This window comes from Heteronotia binoei, chromosome 4, assembly GCF_032191835.1.
Source record: "Heteronotia binoei isolate CCM8104 ecotype False Entrance Well chromosome 4, APGP_CSIRO_Hbin_v1, whole genome shotgun sequence".
NCBI lineage: Eukaryota > Metazoa > Chordata > Lepidosauria > Squamata > Gekkonidae > Heteronotia > Heteronotia binoei.
Genome location: NC_083226.1, coordinates 181193053 through 181220336, shown reverse-complemented (window position 1 = coordinate 181220336; position 27284 = coordinate 181193053). Strand labels below are relative to the sequence as shown.

The window sequence follows — 27284 nt, the reverse complement described above, 5'->3', positions numbered from 1 at the left end:
GGCGGCTTACAGCATATAAAATCTAACATAAGAATATAAAATTAAACATAAAAGTTTAAACATTTCACAGTTTACATAGTTAAAATTTAAACATTTCACACAATTATATAATTAAAACATTAAAAACATACAGCAATCTTACAAAAACTACACTCAGTTTCAAGCCAGCTCTCCCTTCCTCCCCAAGGGAGGAGCCACAGCCAATGGAGAAAATAGAGGCTTTGCTCTGTAGCTCTTGTGCGATTGAACAAGCCTCACAAAGCAAGATGTTATGCAGAAGGAAGCAAGAGAGAAGGAGAAGGAAGCAAATGATACCCAGGTGCTCGGGGGCCTGTTAGAAGCCCTCCGGGGGCCTGATTCGGCCCTCAGGCTTCATGTTCGACTCCCCTGCTCTATGGCATTTCAGTTCTCTCCTCCTTAAATCCTCCACTCCCCAAATGTCCATCAATTTCCCAACCCCGAGTCAGCAAGCTTCGGCTCATGCCGTTCCTTCTTAGAAGGGGAGCCCTGCGTGCCTCTTTGGACTGCTGGAGTTCTTTATCGCAGACCTACCAATTTTTCTTTGTGTTCTATGGGACTTTCTATTTACACCCCCCCCACACACACACACACACTGATGAAAATGTCCTTCTCTTTAAATTGCAGAAAAGTACAATCCAGTCTTCGTTGGTGATGACAGATACGCAACGTGGAGAACGGGGCCCTACAACAGCGCAGCGTGGAACAAATATACCACCTACCTTCCGCGGATACCCAGGGTAATCCTTGGGACCAGGGGTCGTTTTGTAGAAAAATAGGTGGTGGAGCTCATCCAGGGATTGTTACGCAGCTGCACCTACTCTTCAATGGACAAGGAGGCGGAACTCTCAGAAGGAGGAGGTGGGATTCTCAGAAAGGTTCAGGAGCTGTGCTCCTGTGAGCTCCCAATGAATCTGAGGCCTGCTCAGACATCTGCAACCTTTTCCGAGCTAGGGGAGAGCAAGGGAGGAATGACGTTTTCCAGGGGAGGAGTTCTGCCTCTTGGCCCTGAAAGTGGGGTTTTTGAGACCTGTTACTACCAGTTTGGTGTCGTGGTTAAGTGCATGGACTCTTACCTGGGAGAACCGGGTTTGATTCTCCACTCCTCCACTTAGGCTTGCCAATCCCCAGGTGGGGGCAGGGGATCCCCCGGTTTGGAGACCCTCCCCCCGCTTCAGGGTCGTCAGAAAGCGGGGGGAGGGGAGGGAAATGTCTGCTGGGAACTCTGTTATTCCCTATGGAGATTTATTCCCATAGAAAATCATGGAGAATTGATCTGCTGGTATCTGGGACTCTAGGGGGGCTGTTTTTGGGGGTAGAGGCACCACATTTTCAGTATAGCATCTAGTGCCTCTCCCCAAATTACCTCCCAAGTTTCAAAAAGATTGGACCAGGGGATCCAATTCTATGAGCCCCCAAAGAAGGTGCCCCTATCCTTCATTATTTCCTATGGAAGGAAGGAACTGAAAAGGTGTGCCGTCCCTTTAAATGTGATGCCCAGAACTCCCTTTGGAGTTCAATTATGCTTGTCACAGCCTTGATCTTGGCTCCACCCCTGATGACTCCTGGCTCCATCCCCAAAGTCTCCTGGCTCCACCCCCAAAGTCCCCAGATATTTCTTGAATTGGACTTGGCAACCCTACCTCCACTTGCACCTGCTGGAATAGCCTTGGGTCAGCCATAGCTCTGGCAGAGGTTGTCCTTGAAAGGGCAGCTGCTGTGAGAGCCCTCTCAGCCCCACCCACCTCACAGGAGGTCTGTTGTAAGGGAGGAAGGGAAAGGAGATTGTGAGCCACTCTGAGACTCTTCGGAGTGGAGGGCGGGATATAAATTCAATAGCTTCTTCTTCTTCTTCTACCAGACTGACGTGAGACTGAGCTATATTCTATGGTGCCAACCCATGACCAGCAACCCCTGGAAGATCTGGGGCAGAGACTCATTAGAATGGTGTCGTTTTTGGCACCGTAACTGGAAGTGATATCACCACACCAGGGGTTCTCTATAAGTTGTGGTCAAGGCCTTTTTTTGTTGAAAAAGCTCAGCAGGAACTCCTTTGCATATTAAGCCACACCCCTGACATCACCATTGTTTCGCCCAGGGGTATTTTGTAGGGAGAGCCCGGCCAGAACTCGTTTGCATATCAGGCCACACACCCCAATATAACCATTGTTCCACACAGGGTTTTTTTGTGGGAAAAGCCCAGCAGGAACTCATTTGCATATGAGGCCACGCCCCCTGATGCTAAGCCAGCTGGAACTGTGTTCCTGCTTGGAAAAAAACCCTGGTTGTGGTGATATCATTTCCAGCCACACAGATGTTACTCCAGCCCCTTCCACCATTTCCCCTGCGGTTGCCAGGTCCGACTCAATAAATATCTGGGAACTTTGGGGGTGGAGCCAGGAGCGAGGTTGTGAGAAGCATAACTGAATTCCAAAGGCAGTTCTGGCCATCACCCTTGAAGGGTCTGCACACCTTTTAAATGCCTTGCCCTCCACTGGAAATAATGAAGCAGGGGGGCACCTTATTTTCAAGCTCATAGAATTGGACCACCTGGCCCACTGTTTTTGAAACTTAGAGGGTCCTTTGAGGAGAGGCACCAAGCGCTATGCTGAAAATTTAGTGCCTCTCTGCCTTAAAAAACAGCCCTCCCCCGAAACCCCAGATACCCATGCATCAAATTCTTCACTATATGTGGAAATCGGTCTCCATAGGGAATAATGGCGTGCCCAGCAGACATTTCCCTCCCTCCCCTCCCTGTTTTCTGATGACCCTAAAGCAGGGTCTCAAAACATTCTCCAAGTTTCAAAAAAGTTTGGACCAGGAGGTCCAATTCTATGAACCCCAAAAGAAGGTGTCCCTATCCTTCATTATTTCCAGTGGAGGGAAGGCATTTCAAAGGTGTGTGGTCCCTTTAAATGGGATGGCCGGAACTCCCTTTGGAGTTCAGTTGTGCTTGTTCACAGCCTTGATCTTGGCTCCATCCCCAGTGTCATAGAATCATAGAGTTGGAAGGGACCCCCAGGGTCATCTAGTCCAACCCCCTGCACAATGCAGGAAAACCGGGACAACCAGAGCCTCCTGGCTCCATCCCCAAAGTCCCCAGATATTTCTTGAATTGGTCTTGGCAACCCTACCTTCTTCTGTGCATCTCCCAGGTGGCCTCCCATCTGGGCAGCAGATAGCGTGCAGAGCACAATCTACACAGCTTCAGCTCAAGATGAGCTCTTAGGCAGAATGAGCATAGGTTTGGCATGCAGAAGGTCCCAGGTTCAAGCCCCGGCATCTCCAGCTAAAAGGATTTGGCAGGAGGTGATGGGAAAGACCTCAGCCTGAGACTCTGGAGAGCTGCTGCCAGTCTGAGTGGGCAATAGAAGAAGAAGAAGAAGAAGAAGAAGAAGAAGAAGAAGAAGAAGAAGAAGAAGAAGAAGAAGAAGAAGAAGAAGAAGAAGAAGAAGAAGAAGAAGAAGAAGAAGAAGAAGAAGAAGAAGAAGAAGAAGATATTGGATTTATATCCCGCCCTCCACTCCGTAGAGTCTCAGAGCAGCTCACAATCTCCTTTCCCTTCCTCCCACACAACAGACACCCTGTGAGGTAGATGAAGATATTGGATTTATATCCCGCCCTCCACTCCGAAGAGTCTCAGAGCGGCTCACAATCTCCTTTCCTTTCCTCCCCCACAACACACACCCTGTGAGGTAGATGAAGATATTGGATTTATATACCGCCCTCCACTCCGAAGAGTCTCAGAGCGGCTCACAATCTCCTTTCCCTTCCTCCCCCACAACAGACCCCCTGTGAGGTAGATGAAGATATTGGATTTATATACCGCCCTCCACTCCGAAGAGTCTCAGAGCGGCTCACAATCTCCTTTCCCTTCCTCCCCCATAACAGACACCCTGTGAGGTAGATGAAGATATTGGATTTATATACCACCCTCCACTCTGAAGAGTCTCAGAGCAGCTCACAATCTCCTTGACCTTCCTCCCCCACAACAGGCACCCTGTGAGGTAGATGAAGAGATTGGATTTATATACCGCCCTCCACTCTGAAGAGTCTCAGAGCAGCTCACAATCTCCTTTCCCTTCCTCCCCCACAACAGACACCCTGTGAGTTGGGTGGGGCTGGAGAGGACTCTCACAGCAGCTGCCCTTTCAAGGACAACCTCTGCCAGAGCTATGGCTGACCCAAGGCCATTCCAGCAGGTGCAAGTGGAGGAGTGGGGAATCAAACCCGGTTCTCCCTGATAAGAGTCCGCACACTTAACCACTACACCAAACTGGCTCTCCTGACCAATACTGACGTACAGCACCCCGAGCCTTGTTCCACAGGGAAGGGCGGTCTAAAAATCTAAATAAATACTGACTTTGATGGACCAAGGGTCTGATTCAAAACAAGGCAGCTTTCTGCGTCCATGAATGAAATCCTGTCCCTGAGTTTGCCACCCCCACCCGCTGGATTACTCACAGCCCCTTTCCCAGCATTCTGTGCAAAAGCAGCTCAACCAATCCAATCTTTCTTTGCAGGATGCAGGGATGGAGACGATACTCCGTGGGATGCCCATGCAGTACCCTCCAAAACCAGAACGTCTCAATAGTTACGGTAATTCAGACACACTCAGCCCGCTTCCAACGCGGCCGTTTTTTTTTTCCAAAGGTGGAATAAAAGTTTAAATTAACAAATCATAAGAAACCAACGTCGTCTGGAGATCAGTTGTAATTCCGGGAGATCTCCAGCCCCCACCGGGAGTTTGGCAACCCTAGATCAAAGCAGATGCTCTCAAGTCCACCCTCTGAAGCAGCCGTTTCTCCAGGAGAATTGATCTTACCATCTGGGCATGAGTTGCAACCCCAGAGTCTCTCTCTCTAGGCTCCACCCACCTCCCTGACATACGAACGTAAGAGAAGCCCTGTTGGATCAGGCCAGTGGCCCCTCCAGTCCAACATTCTGTGTCACATAAGAATATAAGAGAAGCCATGTTGGATCAGGCCAGTGGCCCATCCAGTCCAACACTCTATGTCACATAAGAACATAAGAGAAGCCCTGTTGGATCAGGCCAGTGGCCCATCCAGTCCAACACTCTATGTCACATAAGAACATAAGAGAAGCCCTGTTGGATCAGGCAATGGCCCATCCAGTCCAACACTCTGTGTCACATAAGAACATAAGAGAAGCCCTGTTGGATCAAGCCAATGGCCCATCCAGTCCAACACTCTATGTCACATAAGAACATAAGAGAAGCCATGTTGGATCAGGCCAGTGGCCCATCCAGTCCAACACTCTGTGTCACATAAGAACATAAGAGAAGCCCTGCTGGATCAGGCCAGTGGCCCATCCAGTCCAACACTCTGTGTCACATAAGAACATAAGAGAAGCCCTGTTGGATCAGGCCAATGGCCCATCCAGTCCAACACTCTGTGTCACATAAGAACATAAGAGAAGCCATGTTGGAACAGGCCAGTGGCCCCTCCAGTCCAACACTCTGTGTCACATAAGAACATAAGAGAAGCCCTGCTGGATCAGGCCAGTGGCCCATCCAGTCCAACACTCTGTGTCACATAAGAACATAAGAGAAGCCATGTTGGAACAGGCCAGTGGCCCCTCCAGTCCAACACTCTGTGTCACATAAGAACATAAGAGAAGCCCTGTTGGATCAGGCCAGTGGCCCCTCCAGTCCAACACTCTGTGTCACATAAGAACATAAGAGAAGCCCTGTTGGATCAGGCCAATGGCCCCTCCAGTCCAACACTCTGTGTCACATAAGAACAGAAGAGAAGCCATGTTGGATCAGGCCAATGGCCCATCCAGTCCAACACTCTGTGTCACCTAAGAACAGAAGAGAAGCCCTGTTGAATCAGGCCAGTGGCCCATCCAGTCCAACACTCTGTGTCACATAAGAACATAAGAGAAGCCCTGTTGGATCAGGCCAATGGCCCCTCCAGTCCAACACTCTGTGTCACATAAGAACAGAAGAGAAGCCCTGTTGGATCAGGCCAATGGTCCATCCAGTCCAACACTCTGTGTCACATAAGAACATAAGAGAAGTCATGTTGGATCAGGCCAATGGCCCATCCAGTCCAACACTCTGTGTCACATAAGAACATAAGAGAAGCCATGTTGGATCAGGCCAGTGGCCCATCCAGTCCAACACTCTGTGTCACATAAGAACATAAGAGAAGCCATGTTGGATCAGGCCAATGGACCATCCAGTGCAACACTCTGTGTCACAGAAGAACATAAGAGAAGCCCTGTTGGATCACACCATTGGCCATCCAGTCCAACCCTCTATGTCACATAAGAACATAAGAGAAGCCATGTTGTATCAGGCCAATGGACCATCCAGTCCAACACTCTGTGTCACATAAGAGAAGCCATGTTGGATCAGGCCAATGGACCATCCAGTGCAACACTCTGTGTCACATAAGAACAGAAGAGAAGCCCTGTTGGATCAGGCCAATGGCCCATCCACTCCAACACTCTGTGTCACATAAGAACAGAAGAGAAGCCCTGTTGGATCAGGCCAGTGGCCCCTCCAGTCCAACACTGTGTCAAACAGTGGCCAATATATGTGTGTGTATACACACACACACGCACACACTGTGGCTAATAGCCACTGATGGACCCTTGGTCCATATTTTTATCTAAACCCCTCTTGAAGGTGGCTATGCTTGTGGCTGCCACCACCTCCTGTGACAGTGAATTCCACGTGCTAATCACCCTTTGGGTGAAGAAGTCCTTCCTTTTATCCGTTTTAACCTGACTGCTCAGCAATTTCATGGAATGCCCATGAGTTCTCGTATTGTGAGAAAGGGAGAAAAGTACTTCATTCTCTACTTTCTTCATCCTATGCATAATCTTGTAAACCTCAATCATGTCACCCCTCAGTCGATGTTTCTCCAAGCTAAAGTGCCCCAAGCGTTTTGATCTTTCTTCATAGGGAAACGTTCCAGCCCCTTACTCATTATAGTTGCCCTTTTCTGCCCCTTTTCTCAATGCTAGAATACCTTTTTTGAGGCGTGGTGATAAAGTTCCTCATCAAAGGCTCCTAAGTAAGCTCCGTCAGTTTCACTGAGACACCCTGCTTCCTAGACTGAAGATGGTAACTAGGATTTTGGGTCCTGTGAATTTAGGGAGAGGTCTTTGTGAATTGCCTGCATTGTGCAGGGGCTTGAACTAGATGACCCTGGAGGTCCCTTCCAGCTCTAGGATTCTATGATTGCCGGAAAGGAGGGGGGGGGAGTTAGAGTTGCCAGATCCAGATTGGAGAACTTCCTGGAGATTTGGGGCTGGAGCCTGGGAAGGATGTTGAGCCAGTGAGGTACAACGCCATAGAGTCCACCTTCCAAAGCAGCCATTTTCTCCCAGGAAACGGATCTCTGTAGTATGGGGATGAGCTGCAATTCCAGGAGATCCCTCCCAGTTTGGAGGTTTGGAGCTCTGGGGAGCCAGTTTGGTGTAGTGGTTAAGTGTGAGGACTCTTATCTGAGAGAACCGGGTTTGATCCCCCACTCCTCCCCTTGCAGCTGCTGGAATGGCCTTGGGTCAGCCATGGCTCTCGCAGGAGTTATCCTTGAAAGGGCAGCTTCTGTCAGAGCTCTCTCAGAGCCAGTTTGGTGTAGTGGTTAAGTGTGCAGACTCTTATCTGGGAGAACCAGGTCTGATTCCCCACTTTTCCACTTGTAGCTGCTGGAATGGCCTAGGGTCACCTATAGCTCTTGTAGGAGTTGTCCTTGAAAGGGCAGCTGCTGTGAGAGCCCTCTCAGCCACACCCACCTCACAGGGTGTCTGTTGTGGGGGGAGGAGATATAGGAGATTGTAAGCTGGTCTGAGTCTCTGTCCTTGAAAGGGCAGCTGCTGTGAGGGCCCTCTCAGCCACACCCACCTCCCAGGATGTCTGTTGTGGGGGAGGAGATATAGGAGATTGTAAGCCGCTCTGAGTCTCTGTCCTTGAAAGGGCAGCTGCTGTGAGAGCCCTCTCAGCCCCACCCACCTCCCAGGATGTCTGTTGTGGTGGGAGGAGATATAGGAGATTGTAAGCCACGCTGAGTCTCTGAGAGAAGGGCGAGGTATACATCTGCAGTCTTCTTCTTCCCCTCGTATTCCTGGGCTCACGCCGGCTGTCTCCTTTCCTCTCCGCCCTGCCTTTCGCCCCACCCCCCCTGTCCTCCAGAGCGAGAAGTCGTGGTAAACATGCTGAACAGCTTGTCGCGGAAGCAGCTCCCCTCCATCCACCACCACCACACCATCCCGGGCAGGATGCCCTACCAGGGGTATTACAGCCCCTGCAGCGGCCGCCATTACTGCTTGCGGGGGATGGACTACTACGTGGACGGAGCGCCCAACAACGAGCAGCAGATCCGCCAACTAGTTGAGAAGATTGTAAGGTTTGGAGGGTTCAACAGCTTGTGCACCTCCAACACCCCCCTTAAGGCTGGGGAGGGGGCGTCATAAGTGGGGGCCCCAGCATCCGGAGAAGGTTTCCAGCAGACAACTGCCCCAGATCTTTCGGGAGGCTCTTAAAGAGCTCCAAAGGATGTCAAACACACTTTCTTTCCAAAGTTTGAGTCCAAATTTAAGTTGGTCTTAAAGGTGAGCCAGTTTGGTGTAGTGGTGAAGTGCGCAGACTCTTATCTGGGAGAACCGGTTTGGATCCCCCACTCCTCCACTTGCAGCTGCTGGAATGGCCTTGGGTCAGCCATAGCCCTCACATTGTCCTTGAAAGGGCAGCTTCTGGGAGAGCCCTCTCAGCCCCATCCACCTCACAGGGTACCTGTTGTGGGGGAAGAAGGGAAAGGAGATTGTAAGCTGTGGGGGGGGGGAAGGTAAAGAGAGCCAGTTTGGTGTAGTGGTTAAGTGTGCGGACTCTTATCTGGGAGAACCGGATTGGATCCCCCACTCCTCCACTTGCAGCTGCTGGAATGGCCTTGGGACAGCCATAGCTCTCGCAAGAGTTGTCCTTGAAAGGGAAGCTTCTGGGAGAGCTCTCTCAGTCCCATCCACCTCACAGGGTATCTGTTGTGGGAAGAAGGGAAAGGAGATTGTAAGCTGTGTGGTGGGGGGGGGAGGTAAAGAGAGCCAGTTTGGTGTAGTGGTTAAGTGTGCGGACTCTTATCTGGGAGAACCAGATTGGATCCCCCACTCCTCCACTTGCAGCTGCTGGAATGGCCTTGGGACAGCCATAGCTCTCGCAAGAGTTGTCCTTGAAAGGGCAGCTTCTGGGAGAGCCCTCTCAGCCCCACCCACCTCACAGGGTGTCTGTTGTTTGGGAGGAAGATAAAGGAGACTGTGAGCCACTCTGAGATTCAGGGTATAGGGCAAGTTATAAATCCAATATCTTCTAAATCCAATATCTTCTAAAGTTTAATTCTGAATATGAGCTTTTGTGTGCAGATACGCTACTTCAGATCAGGGTTGCCAGCCTCCAGGTGGTATCTGGAGATCTCCTGGGTTTGCACCTGATCTCCAGGCAACAGAGATCCATTCCCCTGGAGAAAACGGCTGCTTTAGAGGGTGGGCTCTGTAGAATTATACCCCAGTGAAGCTCCTCCCCTCCACAAACCCTGCCTTCCGAAGGCTCCACCCCCAAAATCTCCAGGTATTTCCCAACCCAGAGCTGGCAACCCTACTTCAGACTCCTACAAGTCTACAAAATACATGCCTGCACATGAAAGCTTATACCCAGAATAAAACTTTGGCCTATTATACATGGGTGTTTTCCCTCACTTGTTGGTCTCACACAGTGGTCAACCAGTTCCTCTGGACAGCCAACATGTCAGAGGCCAAAGCCTTCATAAGGACACCAGAAGAGCCCTGCTAGATTGGACCAATAGTCCATCTAGTCCTGCATCTACCTCACACAGTGGCCAACCAGTTCCTCTGGAGGGCCAACAACAGGGCAGAGAGGCCGAGGCCTTCCCCTGAGAAGAACATCAGAAGAGCCCTGCTGGGTCAGACCAGTGAGGGTCAATCTAACCCAGCCTCCTGTCTCACACAGGAGCCAACCAGTTCCTCTGGAGGGCCAACAAAAGGGCAGAGAGGCTGAGGCCTTCCCCTGAGAAGAACCTCAGAAGAGCCCTGCTGGGTCAGACCAGGGAGGCTCCATCTAGTCCAGCCTCCTGTCTCACACAGTGGCCAACCAGTTCCTCTGGAGGGCCAACAGCAGGGCAGAGAGGCCGAGGCCTTCCCCTGAGAAGAACATCAGAAGAGCCCTGCTGGATCAGACCAGCGAGGGTCCATCTAATGCAGCCTCCTGTCTCTCACAGTGGCCGGCCAGTTCCTCTGAAGGACCAACAAAAGGGCAGAGAGGCCGAGGCCTTCCCACAATGCTCCTGTCCAAGTACCAACTAGGGCCTACCCTACTGAATGAGGAACAGGGCCTTTCCCTACTGAGATCAGGGACAGGACAGGGAGGAAAAGCCACCATGGGGACTTGGGACAGGGAAAAGATGACACAGTCCGCACTAGGGTTGCCAATCCCCAGGTGGGGGCAAAGGATCCCCTGGTTTGAAGGCCCTCCCCCCGCTTCAGGGTCATCAGAAAGCGGGGGGGAGGGAATTTCTGCTGGAAACTCCCATTATTCTGTATGGAGACTTTTCTCCATAGGAAATTATGGAGAATTGATCCGTGGTTATCTGGGGCTCTGGGGGGGGGGCTGTTCTTTGAGGTAGAGGCACCAAATTTTCAGCATAGCATCCAGTGCCTCTCCCCAAAATACTCCCCCATTTTCAAAATGATTGGACCAGGGGGTCCAATTCTATGAGCCCCCAAAGAAGGTGCCCCTATCCTTCATTATTTCCTGTGGAAGGAAGGCATTTTAAAAGGTGTGCAGTCCCTTTAAACGTAATGGCCAGAACTCCTTTGGAGTTCAATGATGCTTGTTATACCCTTGCTCCAGGCTCCGCCCCCGGTCTCCTGGCTCCACCCCCAAAATCCCCAGATATTTCTTGAATTGGACCCTAGTCCACACCCACTGTCTCAGTGAGAAGAAGATGATGATATTGGATTTATACCCCGCCCTCCACTCCGAATCTCAGAGTCTCAGAGCAGCTCACAATCTCCTTTCCCTTCCTCCCCCACAACAGACACTCTGTGAGGTAGATGAAGATACTGGATTTATATCCCGCCCTCCACTCCAAAGAGTCTCAGAGCAGCTTACAATCGCCTTTCCCTTCCTCCCTCACAACAGACACCCTGTGAGGTAGATGAAGATACTGGATTTATATCCCGCCCTCCACTCCAAAGAGTCTCAGAGCGGCTCACAATCTCCTTTCCCTTCCTCCCTCACAACAGACACCCTGTGAGGTAGATGAAGATATTGGATTTATATCCCGCCCTCCTCTCCGAAGAGTCTCAGAGCGGCTCACAATCTCCTTTCCCTTCCTCCCCCACAACAGACACCCTGTGAGGTGGGTGGGGCTAAGAGGGCTCTCACAGCATAAATTAAATAAATTTAATAATAATAATAATTTTTTTTATTTATACCCCGCCCTCCCTGCCAAGGCAGGCTCAGGGCGGCTTTCAAGGGCAAGGAGGAGGAGGAGTGGGGAAGTGGGGAATCAAACCCGGTTCTTCCAGAGTGGGGAATCAAACCCGGTTCTTCCAGATAAGAGTCTGTGCACTTCACCACTACACCAAACTGGCTCAGGAACTGGCTCCAGGAACCCCCGGAGAAGCTGCCTCAGTGGGTGCTAGGGCCACATCAAGGGCAGCCCATTTCTGCTTACGAAAGATGGCACCCAATCTGAGATCAGCTGCTCTCTCTCCCTTCCTCTCCCTCCCATTTATGGGTTTCCTCTATTTCTCCACAATCCTTGGCTTTTTTGTAGCAGGAACTCCTTTGCATATTAGGCCACACCCTTCGGATGTAGCCAGTCCTCCTGGAGCTCACAGCAGGCCCTGTGCTAAGAGCCCTGTAAGCTCTTGGAGGATTGGCTACATCAGGGGGGCGTGGCCTAAAATGCACACAAAGCAGGAACTTCCACGCCTTCTCAAGTGTGTGGGGGGGCTCTACAAATTTGGGGGCTCTCCCTCAAACCCTGTGCTCCCCAGAATCAATTTTTCCACTGTTATTACAGTAGGAAAACTGACTGTTTGCCTTTTCCCCGCCATTGGGAGAGATGGGCCTTTTGGGTGTCACTAGAATGGGAACCCCTGGTCCAGTCTTTTTGAAACTTGGGGGTTATGCAGTAGAGAGGCCCTTGCAGCTGCCCTGTAAATTTGGAGCCTCTACCCCAAACCCCCTGCCCCCCAGAGGCACTTCATTATACCCTCTCCTGGGCATGGGAGCTATTTGTGAGTTTCCTGAAAGGTTTTTTTTTTTGTAACAGGAACTCCTTTGCATTTTAGGCCACGCCCCCCCTGATGTAGTCAATTCTGCAAGAGCTTACAGGGCTGTTAGCACAGGGCCTACTGTGAGCTCCAGGAGGATTGGCTACATCAGAAGGGTGTGGCCTAATACGCAAAGAAGTCCCTGCTACAAAAAAGCCCTGGTTTCCCGCATTGTGCAGGGGTTGGACTAGATGAACCTGGAGGTCCCATCCAGCTCTACGATTCTATGATGGTTTCGGGGTTTGAACATATGAACATATGAAGCTGCCTTATACTGAATCAGACCCTTGGTCCATCAAAGTCAATATTGTCTTCTCAGACTGGCAGCGGCTCTCCAGGGTCTCAAGCTGAGGTTTTTCACACCTATTTGCCTGGACCCTTTTTTGGAGATGCTGGGGATTGAACCTGGGACCTTCTGCTTCCCAAGCAGAGGCTCTACCACTGAGCCACAGCCCCATTCATGGCTCTCCAGGGTCTCAAGCTGAGGTTTTTCACACCTATTTGCCTGGACCCTTTTTTGGAGATGCCGGGGATTGAACCTGGGACCTTCTGCTTACCAAGCAGATGCTCTACCACTGAGCCACAGCCCCATTTGTGATTCTCCAGGGTCTCAAGCTAAGGTTTTTCACACCTCTTTGCCTGGACCCTTTTTAGTTGGAGATGCCGGGGATTGAACCTGGGACCTTCTGTTTCCCAAGCAGATGCTCTACCACTGAGCCACAGCCCCATTCATGGCTCTCCAGGGTCTCAAGCTGAGGTTTTTCACACCTATTTGCCTGGACCCTTTTTTGGAGATGCCAGGGATTGAACCTGGGACCTTCTGTTTCCCAAGCAGATGCTCTACCACTGAGCCACCGTCCCTCCCCTTAAGGCTTAGCTGAACTGAGCTGGAGTCCTCTGGTAAAATATACCCTTTGCTGGCTTCAGTTGCTTCCTCTTGACTTCGCACAACTATTTATAATTAGCTAATGGAACTTACAGCCACAGGATGTGGTTTATAGCCAAAAACTGAGATGGGTTTAATCTGAAAATTAAACAAGTCCATGAAGGATACGGTTACCAACAGCCATTGTCGATGCAGCCTAAATGGACACACACCAGGGGTGGGTGTGTCTGTATCTGGGTGCAACGTATCAGGAGGAAATGGGGAAGGCTGTCTCCTTCAGAAGTAGGCTTGCCAATCCCCAGGTGCCAGCAGGGGTTCTTCCACTTTCCCAGGCTCCTTCCCGCCCCCAGAGGACCATGTGCCTTTCCACCTCCAGAGGCTTCAGTCTCCGATTGAAAGGCTTCCTCTTGGGATGGTGTGTCTGTGTTACTTTGAAGAAGTTGGCAGCAACTTGTGAGTAGAGAGGCCAATCCCTCGCTTCAGAGTCGCCAGAAACGGGGGGGGGGAGGGAAACGTCTGCTGAGCACTTCATTATTCCCTATGTGGAGATCGATTCTCATAGGGTATAATGGGGAATTGATCTGGAGGTTTCGGGGGCTCTGGGGGAACTATTTTTTGAGGTAGAGGCACCAAATTTTCAGTATAGTCTCTAGTGCCTCTCCCCAAAGTGCCCCCCAAGTTTCAAAACGATTGGGCTAGGGGGTCCAATTCTATGAGCCCCAAAAGAAGGTGCCCCTAAACTTCATTATTTCCTATGGAAGGAAGACATTTAAATAGGTGTGCTGTCCCTTTAAATGTGATGGCCAGAACTCCCTTGGAGTTCAATTATGCTTGTCACACCCTTGTTCCTGGCTGCACCCCCAATGTCTCCTGGCTCCACCCCCAAAGTCTCCTGGCTCCACCCCCAAAGTCCCCAGATATTTCTTGAATTGGACTCAAAAGCGGGGTGGGGGGCAGTGCTGCTAGAAACACAAAGCAGGAACTTCCACGCCCTCTCAAGTGTGTGTGTGGGGGGGGGCTCTACAAATTTGGGGGCTCTCCCTGAAACCCTCTGCTCCCCAGAATCAGTTTTCCCACTTATCACAGTGGGAAAACTGACTGATTGCCTTTTCCCCACCATTGGGAGAAATGGGTCTTTTTGGGTGCCACTAGAATGGGAACCCCTGGTCCAGTCTTTTTGAAACTTGAGGGTTATGCAGGAGAGAGGCCCTTGCAGCTGCCCTGTAAATTTGGAGCCTCTACGCCAAACCCCCTGCCCCCCAGTAGCACTTCATTATACCCTATCTTGCCATTGACTTCAATCCCAGCTCTTTCCTCCTGTTCTGAAATGGGAGGGGCTGTGGCTCAATGAAAGGTCCCAGGTTCAATCCCCAGCATCTCCAGTTAAAATGACCAGGCAGGAGGTGATGGGAAAGACCTTTATCTGCCTGAGTAGACAAGCCCAGGAGAGCCAGTTTGGTGTAGTGGTTAAGTGTGCGGACTCTTATCGGGGAGAACCGGGTTTGATTCCCCACTCCTCCACTTGCAGCTGCTGGAAAGGCCTTGGGTCAGCCATAGCTCTGGCAGAGGTTGTCCTTGAAAGGGCAGCTGCTGTGAGAGCCCTCTCAGCCCCACCCACCTCACAGGGTGTCTGTTGTGGGGGAGGAAGGTAAAGGAGATTGTAGGCCGCTCTGAGACTCTGTCCTTGAAAGGGCAGCTGCTGTGAGAGCCCTCTCAGCCCCACCCACCTCACAGGGTGTCTGTTGTGGGGGAGGAAGGTAAAGGAGATTGTAGGCCGCTCTGAGACTCTGTCCTTGAAAGGGCAGCTGCTGTGAGAGCCCTCTCAGCCCCACCCACCTCACAGGGTGTCTCTTGTGGGGGAGGAAGGGAAAGGAGATTGTAGGCTGCTCTGAGACTCTGTCCTTGAAAGGGCAGCTGCTGTGAGAGCCCTCTCAGCCCCACCCACGTCACAGGGTGTCTGTTGTGGGGGAGGAAGGGAAAGGAGATTGTAGGCCGCTCTGAGACTCTGTCCTTGAAAGGGCAGCTGCTGTGAGAGCCCTCTCCAGCCCCACCCACCTCACAGGGTGTCTGTTGTGGGGGAGGAAGTTAGAGGAGATTGTGAGCCGCTCTGAGTCTCTTCGGAGTGGAGGGTGGGATATAAATCCATTATCTTCTTCATTTTCTTCTTATTTTGTAGCCGGAACTTGATTGTATAATATAGTGGGTTCAATGCAATGAAGAGGCGAGGTGGTAGTGATTATAGCTCTTTATTTCAGTTCAGGATAGTATAGGGCTGCACTCTTAGACTAACTAACTTCCCAATGGGGCCAACTTATATACACTTCAAGGTTCCCACGCTAACACACCATTGGGTCATTCAAACCGGTCAGGGGCTCGTGATAGGAGCAGGGCGACAGGTATTTGGATCCTGCTGTCCATTGCTCTTGAGTCCCCAAGCTCAGCCTTTATGGCTCCAATGGGCTTGGCGGGAACACACACCATAGTCTTCACTTTGGTCCGCATACACAACAGTTTGCATAGTGGGTTACACTTCCCAATGTACCCAGTCCTCCAAGAGCTTACACTAGGCCCTGCGGCGGAGTGGTAAAGCTGCAGTACTGCAGTCCAAGCTCTGCTCACGACCTGAGTTCGATCCCCGGTGGAAGCTGGTTTCAGATAGCTGGCTGCAGGTGAACTCAGCCTTCCATCCTTCCGAGGTCGGTCAAATGAGTCCCCAGCTTGCTGGGGGGGAAGCGTAGAGGACTGGGGAAGGCAAGGGCAAACCACCCCGTAAAAAGTCTGCCGTGAAAACATCGTGATGCGAGGTCGCCCCAGAGTCGGAAGTGACTGGTGCATGCACAGGGGACTACCTTTACCTTTTTAAGCTCTAGGACGATTGGCTACATCCGGGGGTGTGGCCTAATATGCAAAGGAGCTCCTGCTACAAAATGAGCCCTGGAAGACTGATCTTGATGGACGAGGGTCTCATTCAGGATGAGGCAGCTTCAGGTGTGTTCAGGCGTGTGTACAAGCATCCACCCCTTTCTTGCCAACTGCTGAGGCAAGAAAAGAAGAGACTCTTCATGTCCAAAGAGGAGTGGGCAAGGTGAGGCCTTTTCTCTCCTCCCTAACCACCATCTCTTCTTCTTCTTCTTCTTCTTCCAGGAATTTCCCGTACTACGACCACCACCAAGAGATGACCCTATGTGCACCTATGCCCGACCCGCTGCCATCTTTCCCGTATATGAACCTTAAGTAAGAAATTACAATCTGGGTTCGATGAGAGGGCTGCCAGGGGAAAGCTGCTAGCAGCCGTGTCTGTTGCAGTGGCTTTCAAAACTGGAGGGGGGCAGGTCTGCTCTGGGGTTCTGCAGCTCTGGAGTGGCCAGTAGGGTTTCCTGAAACGCAGCTTCCTGCTCCTCTCTGCAGATCATCTGATGCTTGGGTCTTATTCAGGGGTCGTTTGGTAGAAAACAAGGTGGTGGAACTCATAAGAACATAAGAGAAGCCATGTTGGATCAGGCCACTGTCCCACCCAGTCCAACACTCTGAGTCACATAAGAACATAAGAGAAGCCCTGTTGGATCAGGCCAATGGCCCTTCCAGTCCAATATTCTGTGTCACATAAGAACATAAGAGAAGCCCTGTTGGATCAGGCCAATGGCCCATCCAGTCCAGCACTCTGGGTCACATAAGAACATAAGAGAAGCCATGTTGGATCAGGCCACTGTCCCACCCAGTCCAACACTCTGAGTCACATAAGAACATAAGAGAAGCCCTGTTGGATCAGGCCAGTGGCCCCTCCAGTCCAACACTCTGAGTCACATAAGAACATAAGAGAAGCCCTGTTGGGTCAGGCCAATGGCCCATCCAGCCCAACACTCTGTGTCACATAAGAACATAAGAGAAGCCCTGTTGGGTCAGGCCAATGGCCCATCCAGTCCAACACTCTGGGTCACATAAGAACATAAGAGAAGCCATGTTGGATCAGGCCAGTGGCCCATCCAGTCCAGCACTCTGGGTCACATAAGAACATAAGAGAAGCCCTGTTGGATCAGGCCAGTGGCCCATCCAGTCCAGCACTCTGGGTCACATAAGAACATAAGAGAAGCCATGTTGGATCAGGCCACTGTCCCACCCAGTCCAACACTCTGAGTCACATAAGAACATAAGAGAAGCCCTGTTGGATCAGGCCAGTGGCCCCTCCAGTCCAACACTCTGTGTCACAGAAGAACATAAGAGAAGCCATGTTGGATCAGGCCAATGGCCCCTCCAGTCCAACACTCTGTGTCACATAAGAACATAAGAGAAGCCCTGTTGGATCAGGCCAATGGCCCCTCCAGTCCAACACTCTGTGTCACATAAGAACATAAGAGAAGCCCTGTTGGATCAGGCCAATGGCCCATCCAGTTCAACACTCTGTGTCACATAAGAACATAAGAGAAGCCCTGTTGGATCAGGCCAATGGCCCATCCAGTCCAACACTCTGTGTCACATAAGAACATAAGAGAAGCCATGTTGGATCAGGCCAGTGGCCCATCCAGTCCAACACTCTGTGTCACATAAGAACATAAGAGAAGCCCTGTTGGATCAGGCCAATGGCCCATCCAGTCCAACACTCTGTGTCACATAAGAACATAAGAGAAGCCCTGTTGGATCAGGCCAATGGCCCATCCAGTCCAACACTCTGTGTCACATAAGAACAGAAGAGAAGCCATGTTGGATCAGGCCAATGGCCCATCCAGCCCAACTCTCTGTGTCACATAAGAACAGAAGAGAAGCCATGTTGGATCAGGCCAATGGCCCATCCAGCCCAACTCTCTGTGTCACACAGTGGCAAAAAAATTATATATATAAATTATATATATATATATATATATATATATATATATATATATATATATATATATATATATATATTACACACGCACACACACACACACACACACACACTGTGGCTAATAGCCACTGATGGACCTGTGCTCCATATTTTTATCTAACCCCCTCTTGAAGGTGGCCATGCTTGTGGCCGCCACCACCTCCTGTGGCAGTGAATCCCACATGTTAATCACCCTTTGGGTGAAGAAGGGCTTCCTTTTATCCGTTTTAACCCAATTGTACCTTTTTTCCACTTACGTATTTTTTGAAAATTTTATTTATTTCCTATAAACGTTAGACAATATGTTAAAAATGTTAATGACCTTTTAGTAGCTTCAAAATATAATAGAAGTCCCAATATTATTACTGTAATGCAGCTAAAATTTACATTGTATTTAGGGTTGCCAGCCTCCAGGTGGGGCCTGGGGATCTCCCTCTTTTACAACTGATCTCCAGCCAGCAGAGATCAGTTCCCCGGGAGAAAATGCAATTTGCATTTACATTTAGTAACTACTGTATACAGGCAGTAATAGGTACAATATATGTACACTGTAATTGCTAAAAATACATACATTTATTTTGCAAAAGTTTTAATGGTACCTTTTTTCCACTTATGTCTTTTTTGAAAATTGTATTTATTTCCTATACAAACGAAATGATAGCCTTATAGTTGTGGGTGGGCCCCCCTACGTTTCCTGTTAAGCAGTATTTTTAGACCCAGTCCGCCACTGGCTGTGAGCACAGGGTGCAGTGTGTAACTAAACCTCTGGGGGGGGGGTAAACTCTGGAGGACGAATGGGTTACAAGAACGATGTGTAAGAACAAATAGGATTGTGGAAAAAGAAGAAGAAGGGGGACCTTAAAACTGCGACCCAGAGAAATTCCCAATTCCACACCCTCAAAGCTGCAAACCCGTCCAACTTTTACGGTCTTTTTCACGCATTTCATGCCACACTGCTCAATTTAAATTCAGCAGTTTTTTGGCCAAAGGCGAAGGCTAACAGAAGGGCAGAAGAAATGCAGGGAACAGGAAATCCCACTGGCCACAAGGGGGAAGACACAGCTTGTAAGGAGGCTGTATCCGTCTCAGGCTTGGACCTCTCAAACGCTGGATGAAATTGGCAAGAGGTTTTGGAAGCACTTGACGCAAGCCACGCAGAGAATCAGCACTTGTGCACTTCTTAGCACTTTCCCCCGCTCGTTGGAAAGGTTGAGAAGAACGTTGCACTTTGAGGACGTATATGAGAATTTTCCTCAGGGCTTTTTTTTGTAGCAGGGACAGCTTTGCATATTAGGCCGCACCCCCTGGCGTAACCAATCCTCCAAGAGCTTACAGGGCTCTTCGTACGGGGCCTACTGTAAGCTCCAGGAGGATTGGCTACATCAGGGGTGTGTGGCCTAATAGGCAAAGGAGTCCTGCTAGAATTCCTTACAGGGCTCTTCTCATAGGGCCTACTGTAAGCTCCAGGAGGATTGGCTACATCAGGGGGTGTGGCCTAATAGGCAAAGGAGTCCTGCTAGAATTCCTTACAGGGCTCTTCTCACAGGGCCTACTGTAAGCTCTTAGAGGATTGGCTACATCAGGGGTGTGTGGCCTAATAGGCAAAGGAGTCCTGCTAGAATTCCTTACAGGGCTCTTCTCACAGGGCCTGCTGGAAGCTCCAGGAGGTTTGGCTACATCAGGTGGTGTGGCCTAATAGGCAAAGGAGGTCCTGCTAGAATTCCTTACAGGGCTCTTCGCACAGGGCCTGCTGGAAGCTCCAGGAGGATTGGCTGCATCAGGGGGGTGTGGCCTAATAGGCAAAGGAGGTCCTGCTAGAATTCCTTACAGGGCTCTTCTCACAGGGCCTGCTGTAAGCTCCAGGAGGATTGGCTACATCAGGGGTGTGTGGCCTAATATGCAAAGGAGTTCCTGCTACCAAAAAAAAGCCCTGCCTATTATGAATGTTCTTGTGTATTATTATTATTATTATTTGTTCATATGAATGACTGAGATATTTAACGTTGTATGTGTAGTTGGGATGCTAGTTTCTTATTGACGGTTATTGTTATTCCATGGTTCAACTTCATTTGGTGGATCTTTTTGGATTTACACCACCTGAAGCGATCAGCGTGTCCGTTGGGCTTTCTCAAAAGAGGCACTGAGGGCTGCTCGCCAGGCCTCATTTGGGGCAGGAGCCCACAGAAGTAGAGCTCTGGGGGAAAAAGGAAAGGTCCCCTGTGCAAACACCAGTTGTTTCCGACTCTGGGGTGACGTCGCTTTCACAGCGTTTTCACAGCAGACTTCTTACAGGGTGGTTTGCCATTGCCTTCCCCAGTCATCTACACTTTTCTCTCAGCAAGCTGGGGACTCGTTTGACCGACCTCAGAAGGATGGAAGGCTGAGTCAACCTTGAGCTGGCTACCTGAAAACCCAGCTTCACCAGGGGATCGAACTCAGGTCGTGAGCAGAGCTTAGGACTGCAGGACTGCAGCTTTAACACTCTGCGCCACGGGGCTCTGGAACCTCTACATTTTATTGTGCTTTCTTTCTTACCCTTCTCCCCCCCCCAATACTTGCTTCTGGGCTCCATGGTTCAACCTCCCTGTGATAATTTTGCGGAACTCTTTAAGATTTGACGAACTTTCGAATATCTTTCCCCGCACAAAAAAAACAAAGGGAAAATAACCAAAACATAAAGCAGACGGATGGAAATCTTCATCCTGACACTGTGGCCACATAGAAAGTAATTTAAGTATGATGGGACACAACGTTCCCTCTAAGCTGCAGAGTCCTGGGAGCAAAAATTCTGCTTCGTGAGCTCCTGGCATTAAAGTTGTGAGCTGCTGCATCAATGAGTTTGCTCTGGGGCCATTTTTCCTGAGCTAAGACAAAAATGTGTGAGCTGGAGGCTAAAAATCTGTGAGCCAGCTCACATTAACTCAGCTTCGAGGGAACACTGGATGGGAGCAATTATAATTCCAGAAGCATTTTAAGGTAGATGCTGAGCTGATATAATTCAGTACACCTTCTGGTGATGTCGGGTGGGTGGCAGATGCAAATGATTGTACTAATGAGCTCCGGCACTTCTTTTTCTACTGAATGATCCCTGCCGGTCCCCAAGTCAGCTTGAGGTCCCACAGTGAGGAGGGTGCCAACGCCCAAACCTTAGGGGCCCTGGAAGCCACCGGCATCCCTTCCTGGAGTGGAAGTGTGACAGTGCCAGAACATCTGCTTGGGACATCAGGTCCCAGGTTCAATCCCTGGGCATTTCCAGTTTCAAAGGACCGGTATTGGGGTGATGAGAGAAAAACGTTTGCCTGAGCCCCTGGAGAGCAGCTGCCAGACTGAGTAGACAACCGTGACCTTGGTGATCCAGTAGAACACAGCTTTGGGGGTTCGTGTGGCCTCTACCACCCACCAATCCTCCCTCAAAGCTGCAGAGTCTTGTGAGCACAAATTCTACTTTGTGGGCTGCTGGCGTTAGAGTTGTGAGCCATTGAATAAGTTCGTTTGCTCTGGGGCCATTTTTCCTGAGCTAAGACAAAAGTGTCATGGCCCCACGGAAGGACCTCCTGATGGCACCTGGGTCTTCTGGCCACTGTGTGACACAGAGTGTTGGACTGGAGGGGCCATTGGCCTGATCCAACAGGGCTTCTCTTATGTTCTTATGTGACACAGAGTGTTGGACTGGATGGGCTACTGGCCTGATCCAACATGGCTTCTCTTCTGTTCTTATGTGACACAGAGTGTTGGACTGGGTGGGCCACTGGCCTGATCCAACATGGCTTCTCTTCTGTTCTTATGTGGCACAGAGTGTTGGACTGGATGGGCCTTTGGCCTGATCCAACAGGGCTTCTCTTATGTTCTTATGTGACACAGAGTGTTGGACTGGAGGGGCCACTGGCCTGATCCAACATGGCTTCTCTTATGTGACACAGAGTGTTGGACTGGATGGGCCACTGGCCTGATCCAACAGGGCTTCTCTTATGTTCTTATGTGACACAGAGTGTTGGACTGGATGGGCCATTGGCCTGATCCAACAGGGCTTCTCTTATGTTCTTATGTGACACAGAGTGTTGGACTGGAGGGGCCACTGGCCTGATCCAACAGGGCTTCTCTTATGTTCTTATGTGACACAGAGTGTTGGACTGGAGGGGCCACTGGCCTGATCCAACAGGGCTTCTCTTATGTTCTTATGTGACACAGAGTGTTGGACTGGAGGGGCCACTGGCCTGATCCAACAGGGCTTCTCTTATGTTCTTATGTGACACAGAGTGTTGGACTGGAGGGGCCATTGGCCTGATCCAACAGGGCTTCTCTTATGTTCTTATGTGACACAGAGTGTTGGACTGGATGGGCCATTGGCCTGTTCCAACAGGGCTTCTCTTATGTTCTTATGTGACACAGAGTGTTGGACTGGAGGGGCCATTGGCCTGATCCAACAGGGCTTCTCTTATGTTCTTATGTGACACAGAGTGTTGGACTGGAGGGGCCATTGGCCTGATCCAACAGGGCTTCTCTTATGTTCTTATGTGACACAGAGTGTTGGACTGGAGGGGCCATTGGCCTGTTCCAACAGGGCTTCTCTTATGTTCTTATGTGACACAGAGTGTTGGACTGGAGGGGCCATTGGCCTGATCCAACAGGGCTTCTCTTATGTTCTTATGTGACATAGAGTGTTGGACTGGATGGGCCACTGGCCTGATCCAGCAGGGCTTCTCTTCTGTTCTTATGTGACACAGATTGTTGGACTGGAGGGGCCACTGGCCTGATCCAACAGGGCTTCTCTTCTGTTCTTATGTGACACAGAGTGTTGGACTGGATGGGCCACTGGCCTGATCCAACAGGGCTTCTCTTATGTTCTTACGTGACACAGAGTGTTGAACTGGATGGGCCATTGGCCTGATCCAACAGGGCTTCTCTTCTGTTCTTATGTGACACAGAGTGTTGGACTGGAGGGGCCATTGGCCTGATCCAACAGGGCTTCTCATGTTCTTATGTGACACAGAGTGTTGGACTGGAGGGGCCATTGGCCTGATCCAACAGGGCTTCTCTTATGTTCTTATGTGACACAGAGTGTTGGAATGGAGGGGCCACTGGCCTGATCCAACAGGGCTCCTCTTATGTTCCTATGTGACACGGAGTGTTGGACTGGAGGGGCCATTGGCCTGATCCAACAGGGCTCCTCTTATGTTCCTATGTGACACAGAGTGTTGGACTGGATGGGCCACTGGCCTGATCCAACAGGGCTTCTCTTATGTTCTTACGTGACACAGAGTGTTGAACTGGATGGGCCATTGGCCTGATCCAACAGGGCTTCTCTTATGTTCTTATGTGACACAGAGTGTTGGACTGGAGGGGCCATTGGCCTGATCCAACAGGGCTTCTCATGTTCTTATGTGACACAGAGTGTTGGACTGGAGGGGCCATTGGCCTGATCCAACAGGGCTTCTCTTATGTTCTTATGTGACACAGAGTGTTGGAATGGAGGGGCCACTGGCCTGATCCAACAGGGCTCCTCTTATGTTCCTATGTGACACGGAGTGTTGGACTGGAGGAGCGATTGGCCTGATCCAACAGGGCTTCTCTTATGTTCTTATGTGACACAGAGTGTTGGACTGGATGGGCCATTGGCCTGATCCAGCAGGGCTTCTCTTATGTTCTTATGTGACACAGAGTGTTGGACTGGATGGGCCATTGGCCTGATCCAGCAGGGCTTCTCTTATGTTCTTATGTGACACAGAGTGTTGGACTGGATGGGCCATTGGCCTGATCCAGCAGGGCTTCTCTTATGTTCTTATGTGACACAGAGTGTTGGACTGGAGGGGCCATTGGCCTGATCCAACAGGGCTTCTCATGTTCTTATGTGACACAGAGTGTTGGACTGGAGGGGCCATTGGCCTGATCCAACATGGCTTCTCTTATATTCTTATGTGACACAGAGTGCTGGACTGGATGGGTCATTGGCCTGATCCACCAGGGCTTCTCTTATGTTCTTATGTGACACAGAGTGTTGGACTGGAGGGGTCATTGGCCTGATCCAACAGGGCTTCTCTTATGTTCTTATGTGTGGGGCAGTGATGCTCTGTATTCTTGGTGCTGGGGGGGCACAATGGGAGGGCTTATAGTGTCCTCACCTCACTGATGGACCTCCTGATGGCACCTGGAGTTTTTTTGGCTGCTGTGTGACACAGAGTGTTGGACCGGATGGGCCATCAGCCTGATCCAACATGGCTTCTTTTATGTTCTTACAGACCTGCTACAGACAGACAAACATGGCTATCCATCCTGAACTTGGGTGGTGTGGACATTCAATACGATTAGAATATTTTTTTTAACAAAACCAATCCCACCTCTGTTCACCCTAACGCTCTTCTTTTTCTGTCCCTGCCAGGTGGGATACCAGTCACTTCAAGAGGAGTGGAGGGCCACAGAAGGACAGCTATATAATTCACCCTGATTTTGTTTCAGAGTCCTACCCGGCCCCACCGTGTTGGTGGTAGAGTGTTGAGACAGGCTGACATTAAAATTGCCGCTGGTGACTAATGACAGGTCTCTCCCTTCCTGATTCCCCAAAGCCACCAAATCGTCCGTGAGATCATGGGAGGTTCAGAGAAGGGAGTATTCCCCTCGCCATACCCAAACCTCCCTTCACCAGCAAAAGCACCCTAAAAGGTAAAGATAGTCCCCTGTGCTAGCACCAGTCGTTTTCAACTCTGGGGTGACGTTGCTTTCACAACATTTTCTTGGGAGACTTTTTTACAGGGTGGTTTGCCATTGCCTTCCTTCATCATCTACACTTCTTCCCCAGCAAGCTGGGTACTCATTTTACTGACCTCGGAAGGATGGAAGGCTGAGTAAACCTGGAGCCGGCTACCTGAACCAGCTTCCGCTGGGATCGTATGAACATATGAACATATGTTCATGCCTTATACTGAATGAGACCCTCGGTCCATCAAAGTCAGTATTGTCTTCTCAGACTGGCAGCGGCTCTCCAGGGTCTCAAGCTGAGGCTTTTCACACCTATTTGCCTGGACCCTTTTGAGTTGGAGATGCCGGGGATTGAACCTGGGACCTTCTGCTTCCCAAGCAGATGCTCTACCACTGAGCCACACCCCCATTCATGGCTCTCCAGGGTCTCAAGCGGAGGTTATTCACGCCTACTTGCCTGGACCCTTTTGAGTTGGAGATGCCGGGGATTGAACCTGAGACCTTCTGCTTCCCAAGCAGATGCTCTACCACTGAGCCACACCCCCATTCATGGCTCTCCAGGGTCTCAAGCGGAGGTTATTCACGCCTACTTGCCTGGACCCTTTTTAGTTGGAGATGCCGGGGATTGAACCTGGGCCCTTCTGCTTACCAAGCAGATGCTCTACCACTGAGCCACAGCCCCATTCATGGCTCTCCAGGGTCTCAAGCTGAGGTTATTCACGCCTACTTGCCTGGACCCTTTTTAGTTGGAGATGCCGGGGATTGAACCTGGGACCTTCTGCTTCCCAAGCAGATGCTCTACCACTGAGCCACCGTCCCTCCCCTAACTCAGGTCAAACTCAGGTCATGAGCAGAAGGCTTCAACTGCAGTGCTGCAGTTTTACCACTCTGCGCCACAGGGCCCTTCACTAAAAAGTACCCTAGGGAAACAGAAATTCCTGCTCGTCTCAAATTTGGATTGGTTCTTGGAACAGGAAACTTAGAAAGCAAGCTTCAGTATGTTTACACAGATTCCTACTCCAGTCTATCCTCTTAGAGGTTTACAAGATAATGCATGGGATAGAGAAGGTAGAGAAAGAAGGACTTTTCTCCCTTTCTCACAATACGAGAACTCGTGGGCATTCAATGAAATTGCTGAGCAGTCAGGTTAAAATGGATAAAAGGAAGTACTTCTTCACCCAAAGGGTGATTAACACGTGGAATTCACTGCCCCAGGAGGTGGTGGCTGCTACAGGCATAGCCAGCTTCAAGAAGGGACTGGATAAAAATATGGAGCAGGGGTCCATCAGTGGCTATTAGCTGCAGAGTATTGTTGGAACTTTCTGTCTGGGGCAGTGATACTCTATATTCTTGGTGTTTGGGGGGGGGGGCAACAGTGGGAGGGCTTCTAGTGTCCTGGCCCCACTGATGGACCTCCTGATGGCACCTTGAGTTTTTTTGGCCACTGTATGACAGAGTGTTGGACTGGATGGGCCATTGGCCTGATCCAACAGGGCTTCTCTTATGTTCTTACGTGACTCAGAATTTTGGACTGGATGGGCTGTTGGCCTGATCCAACAGGGCTTCTCTTATGTTCTTACGTGACTCAGAATGTTGGACTGGATGGGTCATTGGCCTGATCCAACAGGGCTTCTCTTATGTTCTTATGTGACACAGAGTGTTGGACTGGATGGGCCATTGGCCCGATCCAACATGGCCTCTCTTATGTTCTCTTTTCTTGGTTTTCTTTATTTATAGTCCATCTTTTCTTCCAATGCAAGAAGGGCAGAGAAAGACAGATAATGAACGGGGTAGTAAGATTGGATCACAAAGCCAGAAACGATGCCACGGAAACTACATTACGACATGACATAAGAAATAGAAAACCGAGATGAAAACGTAGATCGCATGCCGTCGCGTTGTAAGCGACTCGCAGATACCCCAGGTCCACGGCAATTTCAAGACAAGAGACGAGCGGAGAAGGCTGGCCATTGCCTGCCTCTGCGTAGCAACCCTGGACTTCTTTGGGGGGCTCCCACCCAAGGACTAAACAGAAGAGTTTTTGCTTAAACAGTAGGAAGAACTTCCTGACAGTGAGAGCAGCTCCTCAGCGGAACAGGCTTCCTCAGGAGGTGGTGGGCTTTTGATTATGCCTGGGATAGAGACGTTAGAGAAAGAAGTTCTTTTCTCCCTTTCTCACAATCTAAGACACTCAATTAAATTGCTGAACAGTTGTGTTAGAACAGATTAAAGGAAGTCCTTCTTCACCCAAAGGGAGTACTGATGGAACTCTCCATCTGGGACAGTGATGCTCTATATTCTTGGTGCTTGGCGGGGGGGGGGCACAGTGAGAGGTCCGACTGGTGGACCTCCTGTTGGCACTTGAGGGGCTTTGGCCACTGTGTGACACAGAATGTTGGACTGGATGGACCACTGGTCTGATCCAACATGGCTTCTCTTATGTTCTTATGTGACACAGAGTGTTGGACTGGATGGGCCACTGGCCTGATCCATCATGGCTTCTCT

At 50.3% G+C, this 27284-nt stretch overlaps 1 protein-coding gene and 1 non-coding gene across 3 annotated transcripts in view; one reads left to right on the top strand and one right to left on the bottom strand.

Moving 5' to 3' along the window:
- SPMIP6 (sperm microtubule inner protein 6) overlaps positions 1 to 24605 on the top strand; it is a 46722-nt gene extending 22117 nt beyond the window's left edge. Inside the window, exons 3-7 of one of the 2 annotated variants that reach the window (XM_060236462.1) lie at positions 646 to 758; positions 4542 to 4617; positions 8186 to 8399; positions 16373 to 16462; positions 24463 to 24605. In XM_060236462.1, the coding sequence (XP_060092445.1) occupies positions 646 to 758; positions 4542 to 4617; positions 8186 to 8399; positions 16373 to 16462; positions 24463 to 24571 (602 nt within the window). In that variant the 3' untranslated portion in view covers positions 24572 to 24605. The remainder of the gene's footprint in view (positions 1 to 645; positions 759 to 4541; positions 4618 to 8185; positions 8400 to 16372; positions 16463 to 24462) is intronic. The other variant, XM_060236463.1, reaches the window with a different exon arrangement.
- A 510-nt stretch (positions 24606 to 25115) lies between these two features.
- On the bottom strand, positions 25116 to 25187 carry TRNAP-GGG (transfer RNA proline (anticodon GGG)). The gene has a single exon. It is a non-coding gene; the product is annotated as a tRNA-Pro (tRNA).
- Positions 25188 to 27284: the final 2097 nt, after the last annotated feature.